General features: G+C 46.1%; 1 protein-coding gene across 1 annotated transcript in view; it reads right to left on the minus strand.

Moving 5' to 3' along the window:
* Positions 1-525: 525 nt before the first annotated feature.
* The window catches only part of LOC125757424 (uncharacterized), a 37,522-nt gene continuing 21,824 nt past the window's right edge, over positions 526-16,223 (minus strand). The window contains exons 2-6 of the mRNA XM_049413015.1: positions 12,934-13,032; positions 5,944-6,091; positions 4,603-4,832; positions 1,289-1,364; positions 526-1,125 (exon numbers count right to left, since the gene is read on the minus strand). Of these exons, the coding sequence (XP_049268972.1) occupies positions 526-1,125; positions 1,289-1,364; positions 4,603-4,832; positions 5,944-6,091; positions 12,934-13,032 (1,153 nt within the window). The remainder of the gene's footprint in view (positions 1,126-1,288; positions 1,365-4,602; positions 4,833-5,943; positions 6,092-12,933; positions 13,033-16,223) is intronic.

Below are 16,223 nucleotides of genomic sequence, written 5' to 3' on the forward strand. Positions count from 1 at the left end.
ATTCTGCACACTTCAAATAATTTATTAAGCATGTGCGCATGGCCAGATTAAAAAACGAGCGTCTCTTATGATTGACATGTTTCAAACAGCTTACAGTCTTGCATACATTTCTAAGTTGTGGACAACATCAAAAGGAACTACAGTGGAATCTCGTTAAACCTTACCTGTTTAAGCTTTGGTTTCGTATGAAACGTAGTTGAGACGAATCCCTGACGCGGTTCCCCTTAAATGTGTTTACTACCCGCTTAAGCCATAGTGGCACATAGCATAGGTGTCGATTAATGTGCGCTCTTCACTTGTCGAATGCCCATCATACTCCTCAGTTGCTGGCTTGCACTCCTACCATAGAGAAAGGACGTAACTGCAATGTGCCGAGGTAAGCGCACATTTCTTACTTGCGGCTAAGCCATAGTGCCACTTAGCACGTACTTTCTTTGTGTCCCCATCAGGTACGGTTTAACCAGGTTCTATTGTACAGGAGCACTATGAGGAAAATATCCATAGACAACTGCAAACATTGAGATTTCATTCTTCTCTCAACAATGGTTCACCCACAAAGTTGGTCAAGAGTGCACAAATGTGCCACACTTTGTTAAGTTGTCCTGACATGCTGTTTAGGAACACGTGGGACAGTATTTTGTAAGTCTTGATCTTCCGGATGACCCTCTCCACGTGTATTCGCACACTTGCAATGAGTCTTGTGTCAGTCTCATCCGCTTCGGGCAGTTGAGGCCGTCCTCCCAGGAACGGCGGAATCTTCAAGCGCAGTGAATGCTGCTTGCACTCTTCTTCAATAGTAAATCCCCTGTCGGCCATCACACTTCGCCCTGGCGAGAATTTTTCCAGTACGCCGCAAGCCTTTGTCAGGGCCTTGTCGGACAGTCTTCCGGGAGCAAGGTCAGACACAAACATGACAAAGCCATTTGGGCTGCACACAACTAATCCTTTCGCGGTATTGTGGTTTTGGTAAGAGGAATATGTCTCACTCTGCGCCCGGAATGACGAAGGGGTTTCAATGAAAATTTCTGTACAACCAAGAATGCCATCAACAGTAGTATAGCCCTTATCAATGAAGCCTTTTGGCCTGTACTTGTCACACAGTTGCGGCGGCATCCAAGTTGGGACCTGAAATTAGGATTAAAAGCAGCTTTTTGCATTCTCTACATAAATATATAGTACCCCTTTTATTACAAAGCTGCCAGGCCCCCCAATGGATGTTGCAGTTCATCAAGGGCATCGAAGAGACAGAAAAGGCACTATAAAGAAAAGACGACTGGTGTTGACATACCTGACAAAGCCTGTTGTCCAAAAAATCCAGCCATGTTGCCCAGATCCTTGAAACTGTTGTTTTAGAGACACCAAACCTGTTAGTGAAACATAAATTTGCAAAGTATGCACATCAGTAAATTGCTGCTGCTAGAACAAGATCATAAGTGAACAGAGAAAGCTACTGTTGAAGTTGTCAAGATTTCATGGCACAACATGCTTAAAAAAATTCAGTACCATAAGCAGTCACTGTAATGAAAGTACTGCGCACCATGTGCACAGCTTTCAAAGACCATGCGAGTAAATAGCATGCTGCATTCCATGCACATAATCGCTAACAGAAGCACCTAGTTTTGAGGTATAAGTGGAGTGCCGGTTGAAGCAAGGCTAAACTAGCTAAATTTCCTCTGAACTTGAGTATTTGCTGCATGGCATCACTGCACAGCACATCACAGCAAAACGGCTTTCAAATTTCCAAGTGAAAGTTGGTATATTTTACATGAAAAGAATTATACATTTGCACAATCTGTAAATCTTTAAAATGTTTATGCCGTAGAAATCTGGATTATCAAAATTATATCGTAAGTCGGAATTTGTGCGAATATTTGTGGACTGTTTTCTAATTAATAATTAATTTAATTATGGGGTTTTACGTGCCAAAACCACTTTCTGATTATGAGGCACGCCTTAGTGGAGGACTCCGGAAATTTAGGCCACCTGGGGTTCTTTAACGTGCACTGACATCGCACAGTACACGGGCCTCAGCATTTCGCCTCCATCGAAATGCTACCGCCGCGGCCGGGATTGAACCCGCGTCCTTCATGTCAGCGGCCGAACACCGTAGCCACCGTGGCGGACGACTGTTTTCTAAACATATGGATTGGTTATTAATTATTTAGCAGTGCCTGGTTTCTCTACTTTTCAAAATGTTCAAACTACGCTCACCTTACAAATACCTTTTTTTGGCAAAAATATTTTTTAGGCTTTGATTATGCACATTGAGACAAGTTTCATTTAATTTTTTCGAACGCAACGTCTGGCACATTTGGCGTAGTATGACCCCGTACATCAAGTGTGCACGATGCGAACCCCATGACAGTGAAAGAACCATAATATGAAAGATTTCTCAGGATACTTTACCCTTTCAGTGCATTTGCGCTTGCACAGAATAGAACCTTGCTGTTTTGGCAATGCACAGGGTGAAAATGCATTAAGGCTATACTAGAATCCATGTCCCCCGAGTATGGATGATGACGGCAATATTTAGACTCGCTTTGATATGACATTCCCTTTCCCTTTTTGAGTGCAGAACACTAAATCGTGGCAGAGAGAATGCGCGCAGTGCTTGGTAATGACTTTCATTTTTTACTTCCATGGTAACGAGTAACAATGGTGCCTTCAACGGTGTGCCATACATTTGCCGTTTGCAAGAAAAGTTCAACGGAGTTTATGCATTCAGGAGCCATATTCCCCAAGTTTCCATAGTCCGTATTCCATTTCGGTTCCATATGGCCCTCTGGCATGGGTCGTCGTTGCCGCATCTTTCAGACATCCACGGAAAACGACATTGCATTGGTCTGTGTTGCTTCAATGTTTCAGAGCGTGACATCACGTTTAGCTGAACCACACCAAAGCGGAAAAAAATGGTGGCGCTGCTGTGACAGCCAGGCGCTGGGGCATTAGCATACTGGCAGTGACAGCGGAGAGGCAACGATGACCAATGCCAGAAGGCCATATGGAAGAGAAATGGAATATGGAAAGTTAGAGAATACGGCTCCAGGGCTACATTCAGCACCTCAGAGTAGAGTATAGGCACAGATATATACAAGAAATCACTAGAATGTTATTTGGAGAAGCTGCGAGGCACCTTGAGACACCATCACGAGTCTTATGGCTTGCTGGGATCTACAGGGATGAAATAGTTAACTAAGGATCAATGACACCACGTTGTGGAGACCAAGTGCTTTACCCACGGCACTCATTGGCCATGCAACCCCCCCCCCTTGCACCATTAAAATTTCCATTGCGTTTACTTTACAGCTGCCAGGATAATCCACTTTCAGTAATTTTGATTTCACTACACAGCGCAATGCATCTCAGTAGATTGTCATCACAAAGTGTCTTTCGTTTTTTGTGATAACAGATTCGGTATTAAAAGGAATTCACTTTTTGAACATCTTCACTCAAGAACCGAAGTGTCCGTATAATGAGGTGCTACTACACGATGAGTGGGTGCATATACTCAAGCAGTGCCTTTGATAAAACAGGTACAAAGTTGCACATTTTGCGTGAAGTGTTCAGAGAGTGCAAGATGTGAATATAAAAAAAAATGTGAGTTTATCGTAACAGACCGTGCACTGCAAACAAGACAGGCCCGCATAATGATGCGAACCATTAAAGGAGTGTAGACACCAAAAACGAAGTGTAACCTGACACAAAACTGAGCTTTGCGGGCTTGCAAGGAATGCTGTGACCAATTTTGACAGAGAACAAGTGAGTTAAAGCTAATTTATTTACGTTTTGAAATCTAGAAATGAAGCGTAGCTGGTTTGATAGACTTGTCGCGATAACCATCAGCAAAACGTCGGGCTAGAGTTGCAAAAGGCGTGACGTGACCTACGCACGAAAAACTGTTTCATGCAGACCCGCCCATCGGCTCGTCTCGCATTATCGTCTGCTCGAGTGAGCTCTAGCTCATGCTTGTTTTGGTTATTATGGTTTGCGATTGATTTTTACAATAATGAGTCGAAACCAAGATGTCCAAATGGAAAGCTAATCGGAGACAGTGTGCCGAATGAAACTACGTACAAGACGGACCATGAATACTACAAGGGCGCAGAGGCTACACTCGTATTTCCTCGCTTCCAAGCGGACACTCATGCTCGGATTCGTCTGATGTGGATAGCGATGACGACGTCGGATCGATGCCTGAAGACTCAGCTGAGCGTTTCGGTGGTACTGGTGCCGCAAGGTGGAGATGTGTGAAATGTAGCAGACAGCTTGTCAGTGTGCTAACCTCACCGCTTTCTGTACTCTACGTCACGGCCACGTGATAACTCATCGAACACGTCACAACATGGACGCCTGCGTTTTGGCGTGCGATTTGAAAATCGTCATCGACCGTTCTTGGTGTCTACACTCCTTTAAGGCCGGCTGGGTTCTTATTTTACTCGACACAGTAGATTCATAGAAGGCGTTATGCATGGAATGTCTTTGTAAATGAATTGACATGGAAACAGATTTCCATGAGTCGCTCCTATCAATCTCATAGTTGCTAGGTAGAAATAACTATTGGTGTAAAAATAGTATTTCGAGCTTTGAATGTTCACAGCATACCTGTATGCTAGGCCAAGGCCGTCAAGACCAAGCCGCAGTCTCATCAGGACCAGCATGAGCTGGGTCTTCAAAGGTGGGATGAAGTTTCTGTACTCACTTTCTGTTTCCTTCATCTGCCAGAACCGTAGCCTTTTGGCATCTGGTTCTAGAAGGGACCAAAAATTGTCTAAGCGCTCGCTGGATGTGAAACCGGTGTAATAGCGCAGCTTTTTCTCATCTTTTACAAGAGCCTCATATGTATTATCAATGTTCAGCGCAGCTTCAGCCTTGCAACTTCTAACTTTTTTGTGCATTGCTGACAACTCAAGTCTTAAGCACCTGTTCTTCTGCTGAAGACGGTCACACAGCTTTTTTGTTTCTGCATGGTCCTCCTGACTTCGTTTCTGCTGGTGGTTGAGTTCTGCCACTTGCACATTTGCTGCTTCAGCTTGTTCCATGAGTTCAGTTATGACGTACTTTTGTTCAGTAACTTTTTTGATAAGCTCATCATAACTGTACTGTTGGCCGCTGTATCAGTGGTCCTGGTGTAGAGGAGTTTCTTGCTGAGTAGTAGTATCACTGTCGCTGCTAGCAATGGTAGAGACCTCTTGCGCATGTTCGGGTGGTGCAGTTTAGCCCCCGGGAACTTCAGGCTGGTTGGTGAAAATAAAAAAGGAAAGCCACGTGTTTCAGTCTTACAGTATTATTTATTTATTTAAGATACCCTCAGGGCCCAAGGGCCATACAGAGGGGAGTTGGCTTTGATTAGATTAAAAATTGAACATAAACAGCACTAAATGTACATGCTATTCCAAATATAAAAGACGCTCACAAATGAAAAAAAAAGACAGAACAAGACAGATAAAAAATTAACGCAAATAATGCCAAGTAAAAGCAAGGATAAACCAGATAGCATACAAGGCATATAAAGAGCCCTGCAAACAGGAAAGGAAAAGGAAGGACAAGAGGAATCGCACTCAAGAAGCAGTAACACGTTCCCACAAAAGAAAACTGTGGAAAAAAGATTGGCGGAATCAGGAAATGAACTTAAAAAAAGGGGAAAAAAAGACAATGCGACACTTTCTTGTGTTTATATAACAGCAGATTAGTCAAAGCACATTTAAACTTGGAATGATCAGCTGTTTCAACAATAGCGCAGCTACAGCTGCAGGTGAGGATTTGTATACTACATATTTTAATAATACATCACCTGAATTTAAGTTTACTAAGCATCATCGCTTCTTTTTTCATGCGCTAGCACAACCCTTATGTAACTGTTGCCCATGTAAAGCCCTGCCATAAAAAGAAATGTACATGTAAGCATAACATGCTTTTTCTCTGTATTACTTGCGCTTATATTACCTTTGTTCTTCTCAACGGTCGCCTCTTCTCCACCTTTTGCTGTCTCAAAGGGAATATTGTGGGCACACGGTTCATATAAGTCTTTTTGCCTCCTTCGAAGTGGGCACTGCAAACTCTGTGTCCTGTGGTTGGAGTAAACTTCGAGAACCTAGGTAGAGAGAGTTCCAGCATTAATGTTATGACACACTGAACATGGCCAGGATGGCAATAGTGTACCTTCCACATTTCCACTTACAGCCTGTACTTTCCAGGCTGTATACTTCCATTGTGAGACAACAGTATCGCTTTCTCTAGATTAGCTTACATGACATTCCATCAGAACGGTGCAAGTGAGTTTTCTTTTTTTCGGCTTTATTCGACAGCGCCACAAACGCATAAAATCTACAGCTGTTGCAGCCACTGAGCTGCACAGGTGCAGCGAAATCGGCCGCGGGCATGAGGCCGATAACTATTCCTGGAAAGTAGCGGCGAGGCTTTGCCGACACCTGTCTCGAGGATGATCCGTGAAAGCTCATCCGACGTTTGGCCCAACGAGTTCCGGCTAAGCCGTTGCCAAGAGTCCCACCAGCATTTTGCCACGATTAAAAAAAGTAGCGTCTCGATGTACAGAGTCGATTGATTGATTGATTAGTGGGGTTTTTTGGCGCAAGGGCCATGGGTGGCCAAAGAGCGCCATGTCTTTTATGTGGTGTTAGCGATGAACAGTGATACGATGATAGGGTGTATTGTGGCTGTAAAGAGGCCTAAAATCTCGCGCTATAAAGAAGCGTAAAAAATGTGTATACAGTCTAAAATTATGGCAGTGACAAGTGGTGTGATCTATGGTTGTGGGATAAATGACGAGTGATCATGGTATTTACAAGTGAAAAACGGGATAAGAGCACGAGTGCCTCCTCAAGGCCTTTGGTCCCAAAGGCCGGGAGGCAGGTGCTTCCTTTGATGGAAACCGCAGCAGCAGCCTCAATCATGAGGCCGCGCTACGGAGCGCCTGGAAAAATAACGTTGAAATTATGTACACTTTTTAAAAATTCAAAGAGGGACTGATATTTAAAAAGGGGTTCTCTGCCAATGAACATAGCAGGATGAAGAGGGTACTGCAGGTATACAGATGAAAAATGCTTTTTTCTGAGAGCGTCTAGTTCCCTGCATTGCAGTAAAGTGTGGAGTACAGTGAGGGGGTCGCCGCAATGGTCACATACAGGTGGATCGCCTCCGGACAAAATGTATGAATGTGTACTGTATGTGTGGCCAATCCTAAGTCTGCAGAGTGTAACTTCTGTGTGGCGTGATTTTGATACTGGGGGCCAGTTACCTAGTTGCGGCTTGATAACGTGCAGTTTATTTTGTGTGTGCCTATCCCATGTGCTCTGCCAAAAGGCCCTGAGCATTCTTTTGAGGAATGGTTTTAAGTCTATTGGAGGGATAGCTACAGATGTATTGGGACTGTGTTCGTGGGCGGATGCTGCTAGCTGATCCGCCAACACGTTGCCTTGTATCTCGCGGTGCCCTGGCACCCAGCACACTACGACGTGTTGTTTAAGTGAGTAGATCGTGCATAAAATAGAGTAGAGCGAGACAAGGACCGGATTTGTGTGTTTTGTCATAGTTTTTAAAGCTTTCACTACACTTAATGAATCCGTGTATATCACTGCCTTTTGTAGTTTTAACTGTTTTATGTGTTTAACTGCCGCAAGTATCGCGTAGGCTTCTGCCGTGAAGATACTGGAATCAGGGTGCAGAATACCGGAATCGGAAAAGGATGGACCAACGGCTGCGTACGACACAGAAGTGTTAGACTTTGAGGCATCTGTAAAGAACTCAGGGTGTGGGTACTTGTATTGTAATTCAAGGAAGTGTGTACGGATATGTGCAAGTGGCGCATGCTTGCTAACTTCGACGAAAGAAACATCGCAATCTATAAGCTGCCACTGCCACGGCGGGAGATAGGCAGCGGGAGCCATTAGACAGTGTTCGAGAAGTGGCACACCCATTTCTTCAGCTAGGCTCCTCACACGAAGTGAGTACGGCTGTCTCATCGAAGGACGGTTGTGAAAAAGTTCAGAAGCAGACAAGTCATTGATTGTAGTGTGTGAGGGGTGTTCGTTGTTTGCGTTCACCTTCAGGAAATATACAAAGATAGGTAAGATCTCTGAAGGTGTAGCGACCACTCGTTCGATTCGACGTAGAGGCTTTCCACGGGGCTGGTGCGAAAGGCGCCCGTAGATAGCCGAATGCCTAGATGGTGGACAGGGTCAAGCATTTTTAGGGCGCTTGGTGTCGCAGACTGGTAGATTATTGCCCCGTAGTCTAGGCGAGTGCGTATGAGGCTTTTATACAAATTTATCAGACATTTCTTGTCACTACCCCACGCAGTGCGTGACAATACTTTTAGAACATTCATTGTTTTTATGCACTTGTGTTTTATGTACTTGATGTGTGTTATAAAGGAGAGTTTCGTATCTAGGATAAGCCCTAGGAACTTGTGCTCCGTTTCTACCGACAGACGCTGTCCATGTAGGCCAATATCTGGATCGGGATGGAGGCCTCTCTTTCGGGAGAATAAGACGCAAGTACTTTTTTGTGCATTCAGTGTAAAGCCATTTTCGTCTGCCCATCTAGAGATCTTGTTTAAACCTAGCTGGACCTGCCGCTCACACATCGAGAGGTTGCACGATTTAAAGCCGATCTGTACATCATCGACATATGTGCAGTAAAACATATTCCGTGGGATGCAAAGACGCAAGGAATTCATTTTGATTATAAAGAGTGTACAGCTAAGTACACCACCCTGTGGCACTCCGGTTTCTTGAAGGAATGGTCTTGATAGAACATTTCCTACTCGGACACGGAACGTACGATCCGACAGGTAGCTCTCTATTATATCTAGCATTCTACCACGTACACCAAGGTGGGACAGGTCTCTTAGTATTCCGAAGCGCCATGTTGTGTCGTAAGCCTTTTCCATATCGAGGAACACAGAAAGAAAGAACTGCTTGTGGGCGAATGCGTCACGGATTTGTGCCTCGATACGTAACAAGTGGTCGGTGGTGGATCTACCCTCGCGAAATCCGCACTGGTACGGGTCAAGTAGATTGTTTCTTTCCAGGAAATGCATAAGTCGGCGGTTTATCATCTTTTCGAAAAGTTTACACAGGCAGCTTGTAAGTGCGATGGGCCTGTAACTCGCAACGGAGGATGGATCCTTGCCCTGTTTAAGAATGGGAACGACGATCGCCTCTTTCCAAGACGAGGGGATCTCGCCGGAAAACCAGATGGCATTGTACAAGGAAAGTAAGGTTTTTTGCGTTTTGGCAGGTAGGTTTTTTAGCATGTCATATACCACACGGTCGGAGCCTGGCGCGGAACTACTGCAGCAGGTTAGCGATGCCTGCAGCTCAGCTAAAGAGAAAGCTCTGTTGTACGCATCGTGTTTTGTGGATTTGCGCTCTAATTTCTGTTTTTCTATAGTTGTCTTGTAGCGTTGGAAAGCCTCGGAATAGTGAGACGAGCTGGACACTTGTTCGAAATGTGCGCCTAGAAAGTTTGCTTGGTCTTCTAAGCTGTCGCCTTGTGTGTTTACTAGAGGCAGTGAGTGTGTTTGTCGTCCTTCTACCCTACTAATCATGTTCCAGAGTTTTCCTTCTTGTGTGTATGAATTGATGCCTGATAGAAATTTTTGCCAACTCTCTCTTCTAGCCTGTCGGCGCGTTCTCCTGCCTTGAGACTTGATAATCTTAAAATTTGTAAGGTTCTCCGCTGTCGGGGAGTCGCGAAGCAAATTCCATGCTTTGTTTTGTTTCTTACGCGCATTTCTGCAATCACTGTTCCACCATGGAACTCGTCGTTTTCCAGAGTATCCACTTGATTGTGGAATACATTTGGCTGCGGCATCAATCAGAAATGATGTAAAGTATTCTACAGCTGCGTCTATGCTTAAGGAAGACATGTCCGTCCAACTTAACAGTGTAACTTTCCGAAACTGTTCCCAATCGGCCTTCTTAATCTGCCATTTTGGAACCTGATGGGGACATTCATTTGTAATTGGTGTGTTCAGAAGTATTGGAAAGTGGTCACTTCCGTAAGGATTATTGATAACTTTCCATTTAATTAGGGGCAGAAGTGATGGAGACGCTATGCTGAGATCTATGGACGAGTATGTTCTGTTTGCAAGGCAATAATAAGTTGGTTGTTTTTTATTCAAGAGACATGCGCCAGAAGAGAAAAGGAACTGTTCAATCAGACGACCTCGCGCATCGCAGCGAGAGTCACCCCATAGACTGTTGTGTGCATTCAAGTCTCCAAGGACCAGAAATGGTTCTGGAAGTTGGTCTATTAAGGACTCGAATTCATATTTTTGGAGCTGGCACTGCGGGGGTATGTAAAGTGAGCAGATCGTGATCAGTTTGTTGAATAGGACGGCTCGAACAGCCACTGCCTCAAGGGATGTTTGGAGTGGTAAGTGGGTACATGCAATTCCTTGGTTAACTATAACGGCTACGCCACCAGATGACGCCACAGCATCATCCCGGTCCTTTCGGAATATGACATATTGGCGTAGAAAATTCGTGTTTTTGGATTTTAAATGTGTTTCTTGCACACACAGCACTTTTGGTGAGTGTTCATGTAGCAGCTCTTGGATATCGTCGAGGTTTCTTAGTAGACCTCTGACGTTCCATTGTATAATTTGTGTATCCATTTTGAGTGTAAGTTAGTGCTGTGTGTACTGAAAGAACTATTACCTTAGGTCACAGAGCCCTTTCCAGGCCCTGTGATGCGGGCTTTTTCTTTTTTGGCGCGCTCCAACGAGCCGCGCCGCTCCTTCGGCGCCTGAGACGCCGTTGGGCTTGCCGTTGTGTCCATCACCTCGGCAGAGGCGCTGGATGCCCGGTCGCGGCTCACGCGGACGGGTGTCAGTGTTTTGGGGCTTTCTGCCTGAACAGAAGGCCCTGGGCCTGCAGATCCGGAGGCCTGCATGCCCTTTGGTTGCGGAGCAGTACGGGCTGCTTCCGCTGAGGGGGCAGTTGGCGCTACCGCCCGTCCACTGTGCGTGGTACGTGCGGCCGCCGCGAACCTTTGTGACACTGCCCCCTTGCGTGCCACGTCCGCGAATGAAGTTCCCTGTGGAAAAGAAAGGCGTTTTCGCGCCTCCCTAAAGGAGATGTTTTCCGTTACCTTCAGTGTTATTATTTCTTTTTCTTTTTTCCATGCGGGACAACTACGAGAGTAGGCTGCGTGCCCACCTTCGCAGTTTGCACAACGGGGAACTTCTACACAGTCGTCTGCAGGGTGATCGTGCGAACTACATTTGGCACAGGTTTGACGGCCGCGGCAGCTCTGAGAGCCGTGACCGAAACGCTGGCACTTAAAGCAACGCCGCGGGTTTGGGATGTAAGGTCTGACCTTAAGCTTCAGGTAGCCTGTTTCAAGATATTCTGGAAGGGTGCTTGTGGAAAATGTTATAATCAGGTGTTTTGTCGGGATTTCTTTGTCGTCACGTCTGATTTTAATTCGCTGTACGTGCGTTACATGATGTTCATTCCAGCCCTCAAGGAGCTCACTCTCAGTCAAGTCCAACAGGTCTTGGTCAGATACTACACCTCGGGAACTGTTGAGGGATCGGTGTGGTGTAATAGAGACAGGGGTGCTTCCAAAAGAGGCAAGTTTTGAAAGTTTTTCATACTGGGTCTTACTTTGAACTTCTAGCAAAAGGTCCCCACTAGCCATTCTTGTAGCCTTATAGCCTTGACCGAGTGTGTCGGTGAGGCATTTCGATACAAGAAAAGGAGAGATCGTTCTTGCGTTCTTTTCTAGTGTTTCGCAGTGGATTACGTGGAACCGTAGAAAATTTTCTGTGGGTTTGAACAAGGCATGGAAAGTCTCTTCGGTGCGCCCTCTCTTTGTGAGACGGCGATCATTCAGTGGAGGAAATGAGGTTGAGGCCATAGATTATGCATAGTTTCGGCAGCCATGCCAGCCGCCCACCATGGAGCCCAACATGGGGACGCGACACCACTTATATTGCTATAAAGTATGTCTACGCCAGCTGTACACAGCTACTATAACCAAATATAATGTGCCCAAGAGAGGGCACATACACAAGGTTAACCCTCGCCGCCAAGAAAAACGGAAGTAAATTGAAGAGAGGAGAAGACAGGAAAGATTAAAAAGTCAGAGAAAGACGAAGATGTGGGGAGAGAAAGAGATAGGAAAAGGCGACTGCCGATTTCCCCTGGGTGGGTCAGCCCAGGGGTGCCGTCTACGTGAAGCCGGGGCCAAAGGGGTGTGTTGCCTCTGCTGGGGGGCCTTAAAGGTCCAATCACCCAGCGTCGGCTCAACCCCCAGGATCCCCTTTTCCCCGGACACGGCAAAGCCACGCACGGCGAGGCGTGGGAGGGGGTCGAAACCCCCCCGTTAGCTCGGGTCCGTGGTGTCGCTACACACCAAACGCCTGCTTGCGCAGACGCCCCTGCGGGGGATGTACAGAGTCGTTCACTCGTAGTTTGATCACGCGAGCTCGTGGCTGTGCTCTTCGAAGTGTCTGTGCATCTGGCGTCGGCGCAAAGGGCCTGTATCAGGTGCTTCTCGTCGTCCGCCACTGCGCTTCGATGCGCGGCTGCAACTGACGCACTGACACTTCGAAGAGCACGGCCATGCGCTCGCGTGTTCAAGCTAAAAGTGAACGACCGTGCACAGTAGTACTGTTACCAACTCCTGGTCAGTGAGAACACCGTCAACTAATGCATGCACGCTTGCAACTTGCGTTGTAAAGGGACAAAATGCAGCAACAAAATGGCCGGCGTGTACGTGTACGTACACCCACTGTACGAGCGGCGGCTCACCTATTGCAGAGAGGGGCATTCGTTGGCAAATTGCGCAAAGATAATGTTCTTTGGAGTATTCAGCTACATGGTTTTACATTCGAGACAAGAAGCTACCGTGGTACACCTATTTACTGAGACACGGCGCTACATCGCGAAAAAGCTGTCTTACCTGCCGCTCTGTCCGGCCCTGTTAATCCGTTGGATCCATGTCTCTCGAAGCTTTCGCTCTTTAGGAAGCACATAGAATCCGAAGGATTTATCCCTTGTGCTGTGGTTGTAGCACCCAGGGACGCAGCAGATGAATCCTCCCGTCGCACGATGGCTCCACGCAAACCAAAAATCGTTCGGAAACGGGACGCATAGACACTCCGTGCGGCTGGAGCGGCCGCATGACTACAAGTACCAGCATGCACCGCGGCAGCGTCGTGAAACTGGCCAGTGGGATCGGTCTATTGGAGTGAAGAACGGCCTGTAGGGCGGAGCCGCTTCAATGTGTCCTCGCTTGCTGCGAGGACACATCGGCGCACAGCGGGGCTGTGTGCCGATGTTTAGCCAAACAAGAACACTGCATCTGTTCCAGGTTCCTGTTGACGAGCTTTTGCGAACACTTCTGTCAGAAAGTCGTTAAACACAGCCGAGCGGACGTTGTCTAAAATAATGTATAGTAGAAGCCAATCTGCCGACATGCGAGCTATAACAATTATATAAAATTATATTTGCTCTTTTTGTTCTTGTGGAGCTCCCTTTGTGCTGGGGCACATCGTTTCGCTCTTCCAAAACTGCGTGAGCACTAAAATGTGCACCATCTTGCCCAGCAGTTCGTACTTCTAAAATGTGAAGTTTGTCTCATCCCTGTAATATCGCGTTGCAGTTGTCCCCTCGTTTTGAAGCCGTTGCGCATATCCGCACCGCTACTATTTCACGTCGGTGCGATTTCGGCCTACTGGCCTCTGAGTTATCAGCTTAACTCTATAACCATCGCCATCAAGAAGCCGATTAATTGTCTACGTGCTGATTTCAACATCAGACATTTTGTCCTTCAGAGACGTCCTGATTTGCTCCAGCGTGAATAATGGATTTTCTTTACAATTTTTTGCAGGGTATCCCCCATGTCTAGGCCAAACTTTTTTGATGATAAGCCACGTTTCTTGGCTGTTTCACGGTCAGTTGCGGCAATATAACGCACGGTCTGTATATTTTAATTTAGTCCCAGTGTTTCAGGCCAGCACTTAAACCACCACCGCGTCTGTAACATCCATGATCCGGCAAAGATCCACAGGCGAAACGCAAGCGTACTTTCCCTTCTCATCAGGCGTCTTCTGTGGTCTTTCAGGCTGTCGAATGTTGCCTTCTTCCACAGCACCAATATTAACAGCTTCAATTTTCACCCGTTTCAAGGCTTACGTGTGTATGCCGCGAAACGAGGTGAGGTGAGCCGAGGTGACGATCACATCGCCAGACACTTCGCTGCACGTCTGCTCATCGTCTGCTTGAAAATGCCTCGCCGGAAACAGGCGCACTGGTTGTCGTCTTGCTTATTTTGAATAACAGCATTTCCTTTGAATGCTAAATAAACAGCATAACATTATTCCCTCCGACTCCATTGCGTATTTTTTAACTTTACGTATTAATAAATATTTTCCAAGCGTGTCGTCCATGTCAACGACGACATGCTTGGTTAACCCTCTGAGGGTCGAATTTTTTTGCGAAATGCACTCCAAAAATGTGTATTTTTGTTGCTGAATTAAATTCTTCAGACGATTCTATTTCAGCAACAAATTGTCTCAATTTTTTTTGCGTGACCGTAAAGTGAAAAAAAAAATAATTTTTACATACACATGGTTTATCTCTAACATAAGCAAAATCCTAACACAACACACTTATACGATTTTTTATAAATAAAAATTTTGCGTAGCGTTAAACATAGCTCACAGATATACCAAAATAAGCACACCAGAGTGCTTTTCCTGTAAAAAATGTTTTTGCTCAAACAATAAAAACTTTTCAGCGTTTGATGGTCGAGATGTCGCTCCTTCATCATCATCCGAGTGTGAACTCGTAATTAAATCCTCGTCTGACGAACTGACATCCAATGAATCAGATTCTGATTCGGCACTTGGGGAATAGTCCACATCGGAAGAATCGCCGCTCGACTTACTAGCAGCAGAGCAACCGGCGCGCACTTCTATAGTGTAGGCGTGGGTGAGCGCACAGAAGAAAACTTTATGGTTGTGTGCCCGTCCGGAAAGCAGAACGAGTGAAAAAGCTATAATAATCCTTCGTCTTATCGCCAACGAGGAAAACAGGAAAAGCAACCATGGCATCGTTCGTGTAATTTAGCGCCGCAGAGAAACAGATGTCATGTCATCGCGCCCCAGGGAGCAATAAACAAGAGAGTAACAAGCGGTCACCCTTTGAGAGATTAGAAACACACAGTCGTCAGCTTCGCGGGCGCGACAAGCGATAACCACCCGAAGGACGAAACCGAAACCACCCGCACTGCGCGCGCGCCGCTTTGGAAAGAAAAAAAAAACCCAAAAAACGGAGAGACATCGGCGCATGAATACAATTGCACGTATTCCCGAAGTTTGGTAGCACATGCCAAGCAAGAGAAATTATCGAAAAAAGTGCGCGAAACCAGCCGCACTTCACGATCGGATGCGCAAGCGAAAGCCGGTGCGCCGCCTTAGAAGGAAAAAAAAAACAAACGGAGAGACATGGATGCATGAAAAAAATTTTCACGTATTATCGAAGCGTGCACATGCCAAGCAAGAGAAATGATCGAAAAAGGCGCGCGTTTTTGACATACAGGCAATGACGTACATGCACGGCGTAAACATTTTGGTGCCTGTTAGGCGATGCCTTACATGTACGGCGTAAACCCCGAAAAGGTTATATTCGCTGACGTTTGGGTTAAATCGGCTGGCGGGCGGATTAGCTTCGGTGATAACTGGATTAATTTCAGTGGTACTTGAATTAAAATGGCTGGCACTTAAATTAACTTGACTGCCGGTGGGATTAATTTGACTGGCGCCCAGATTATTTTGGCGGGTGCTTGGATTAATTGAGCGGGGAAACGTGTAGTTTCAGCATGCACGTGCTGATTTGTCGTTGTAGGCTGGCCTCTCTTCTCATCAAACCTTAGCCTTCGTATCCTCTTTACACATTGTCCTTTATAATATAAAACATGGCATTTGGCGTTTATTTCGGTTTCTTCTAAGCCGCTGTGCTATCCATGTTCTCTTCCATCAATATGGAAGAGAACGTATTCCATCAACCCACAGGATATGTGAGACAATGCAACTGCGCTTTTCGACTCGATTTCAAATTAGCACGAGTCATGGTTCCCAGAAGTACTGTGTCAGTTTAAAGTGTCAAAGTAAACTTCTGCAAGCGTGCCGAGGCCGCGGCGCGATAACCAACCGTGGTTGCTGCAGTCGTCCAGCAGATTACCGAAGT

The sequence above is a fragment of the Rhipicephalus sanguineus genome, chromosome 2, assembly GCF_013339695.2.
Source record: "Rhipicephalus sanguineus isolate Rsan-2018 chromosome 2, BIME_Rsan_1.4, whole genome shotgun sequence".
In the NCBI taxonomy this organism is placed as follows: Eukaryota; Metazoa; Arthropoda; class Arachnida; order Ixodida; family Ixodidae; genus Rhipicephalus; species Rhipicephalus sanguineus.